The sequence below is a fragment of the Perkinsus marinus genome (assembly GCF_000006405.1).
Source record: "Perkinsus marinus ATCC 50983 genomic scaffold scf_1104296928528, whole genome shotgun sequence".
NCBI lineage: Eukaryota > Perkinsozoa > Perkinsida > Perkinsidae > Perkinsus > Perkinsus marinus.
Window position 1 is genome coordinate 1 of NW_003216793.1, and position 2,408 is coordinate 2,408.

Sequence of the window (2,408 nt, forward strand, 5' to 3'; positions counted from 1 at the left end):
CTGTGGCTGCTGTTGATGAACAGCAGTCGAGTAAGTCATAGTCCCACCAGGTTGACCGTAAGCACTATAAGTGGTAGGAGCAACATAAGGCTGAGGAGCCGCAATAGTCTGAGCCACAGCAGGCTGACCGGTCCACTTCTTCTCGCGCTCCTGGTGCTCCATGATCATCTTCTGCTGATGAGCTTGGATGTCAAGTTGCATGGCAGTAGTCTCAATCTGCATCCGCTGCTGAATGGCCGATTGCTCGAGCCCTCGAGTGTTGGTCTGATACTGACCTTCCAAGTCGAACATAGCAGCTTGACGCTCCTTCTCAATGGTAGCCTTGGTGTACTCCATCTGCCTGTCATGATCAGCCATGATGTGAGACCTCTGTAGCTGATACATCTGCTCGTGCTGCTGCAAGGCCAGCTTCACTCGGGACTCCAACTCCCTCAAGGCCTTCTCCTTCTGCTTCTGGACAATCTTCTCGTCAATCATGGGACCTTGAGGCGCTTGGACTTGAGAGGTAGTACCAGGCTGAACATAGTAGGAAGTGGGAGGAACCTGACCCGTGGTGCCACCATGAATAGTAGTAGTGGGAGCAGGCTGAGTAGCAGTAGCCTCAGCACCAGCAGCAGCGGAAATGCTCATGATGATCAAATTAGAAGTGGTAGGTGATGGTCGAGGCCAACTCAACTCTGCAACGGCAAAAATGAAACGGTTGCATGAAGGCGAATCAAATCTTGCACTTTACCTGCAGTTTGCATGCACCTCGGATTTGTAAGTAGCGCGCGCCCATAAACTCACGGACCCGCAGGTCCCCCTCAGGTCCGTGGATGCAGCGGGATTTACAACGAGCCGGCTTCAAAATTTGAGATCAATCCTGTCGATTTTGAAGTTTATAATAGGATTTTCGAACAGCCAGAACTCATGAGTCAACGTTGAAGCGTCTTTCCCGACAGGACTACTCCTATGCGAAGCTCGACCCCAATCGAGACTTCTTTGCTGTTTTCTCATCGTTGTCGTAACCGAGCTCAAACTAAGGTGAAAACTTTGTCTCCAGGCTAGAGCCTCCGGTACTACCGAAACCTGTCAAGTCCCAATAGGATCACCGATGATATAACATTCGTGACAATGTCAAACTTGCTTTGAATAGTGTCAAACTTGAATGTCACTCTGGCAAACTCGGGTGGGGCCCTTGAGAAGGTGTCAAACGTGCGTAGCACGTTGATATCCATACGCGTAACGCTGTCGAACTTGTGCGTTTACTTATCGAACTCTCATAGGGAGAGGTGTAGTAATAGGTGAGCCTATTAACACCGTCAGCCCTCCATCTCAACACAGAAAGGTTATCAAGATATTCCCTCATACAAGACATATACCCAGTGGGTACTCTCTGCATGAAGCTTCGCCACAGTAGCGTATTACTAGACAACTCAACACAAGAATTCACTCCATGAAATGTTGCATGGTTCTCAATGTGCCCTCCATTGCTCCGACTGCTACTCCAACGGCTGCTGGTCACATTCAAGTCCCTTACGACCAGCTCGCTACACCGTTGGTGAAGTGTAAGTCGTAAGCAGTGATACCTGCAGCAGCTTCTATCCTCCCCCAAGGCAGCATACCACAAACCAATCCCATACACAGCAGTAACTAGAAGCCTCTCTAGCTTCCTTTGACTCTTCCATCCTTTTTCCCTCCCTTATGATCATCTCGTGCACGGCCCAGCACACAGCATCCGAATGAGCTGAACTACCCGTGATTGTGAACCTCTAAACGTCAAGCCCGTCCATCCGTAGTAGGATCAACTCCCTTCCCCCTTGCCCTAGTCAACTAGGATAACACCCAAACTCTACCATCCAAGCTGAGACCGTCTTCCCCTTCTCCCCAACCGCCAGTCCCGCCTTCCCTTCCAGTTGTGTACACCCTTTCCCCAGACAATCTCAACATTCCAATGCCGCCTTTTCCCCACCCACTTCGGCTACCACACACTCACGTCCCTCTTCCTTTCACTTTGAACACTACGAGCCTTTTCCACTCTAGCCCAAACATTAAAGTACCTACCATCTCGTTGTGCTGAATATTGCCCAGGAGCCCCTGGTACAGTTTTTGAAGACCCGATGAGAGCCTCCTACAAAGCCTTTTTTTCCTACTCCCCCCTCCAAGAAAGAGACAAAGTGCTGCGACAGAGAGACCGCATTGGCAGTCATGGTAACCTTCACCTCTCCTGATCGGGCCTGAGCTTATCAATATGCTCAACACCACATGGGACCACATCCCACCAAGACTTCACCCAAGTCAGAAGGAAATGACTTCGACCAAACTGCAATATATCCCGGGCCCAGTCGACGAGCGCTGCGCTCTCTTCGCATCACCGATCTTTCACGACATTGAGAAACAATAACTCGGTTAATCGTGTGCCTATCTAC

General features: G+C 50.2%; 1 protein-coding gene across 1 annotated transcript; it reads right to left on the reverse strand.

Moving 5' to 3' along the window:
- Positions 1-47: 47 nt before the first annotated feature.
- On the reverse strand, positions 48-630 carry Pmar_PMAR025148 (hypothetical protein; the record flags this gene model as incomplete). The annotated part of the gene is made up of 1 exon (XM_002788310.1): positions 48-630. A coding segment is annotated over one exon (583 nt), but the record flags the coding sequence as incomplete, so codon positions are not given.
- Positions 631-2,408: the final 1,778 nt, after the last annotated feature.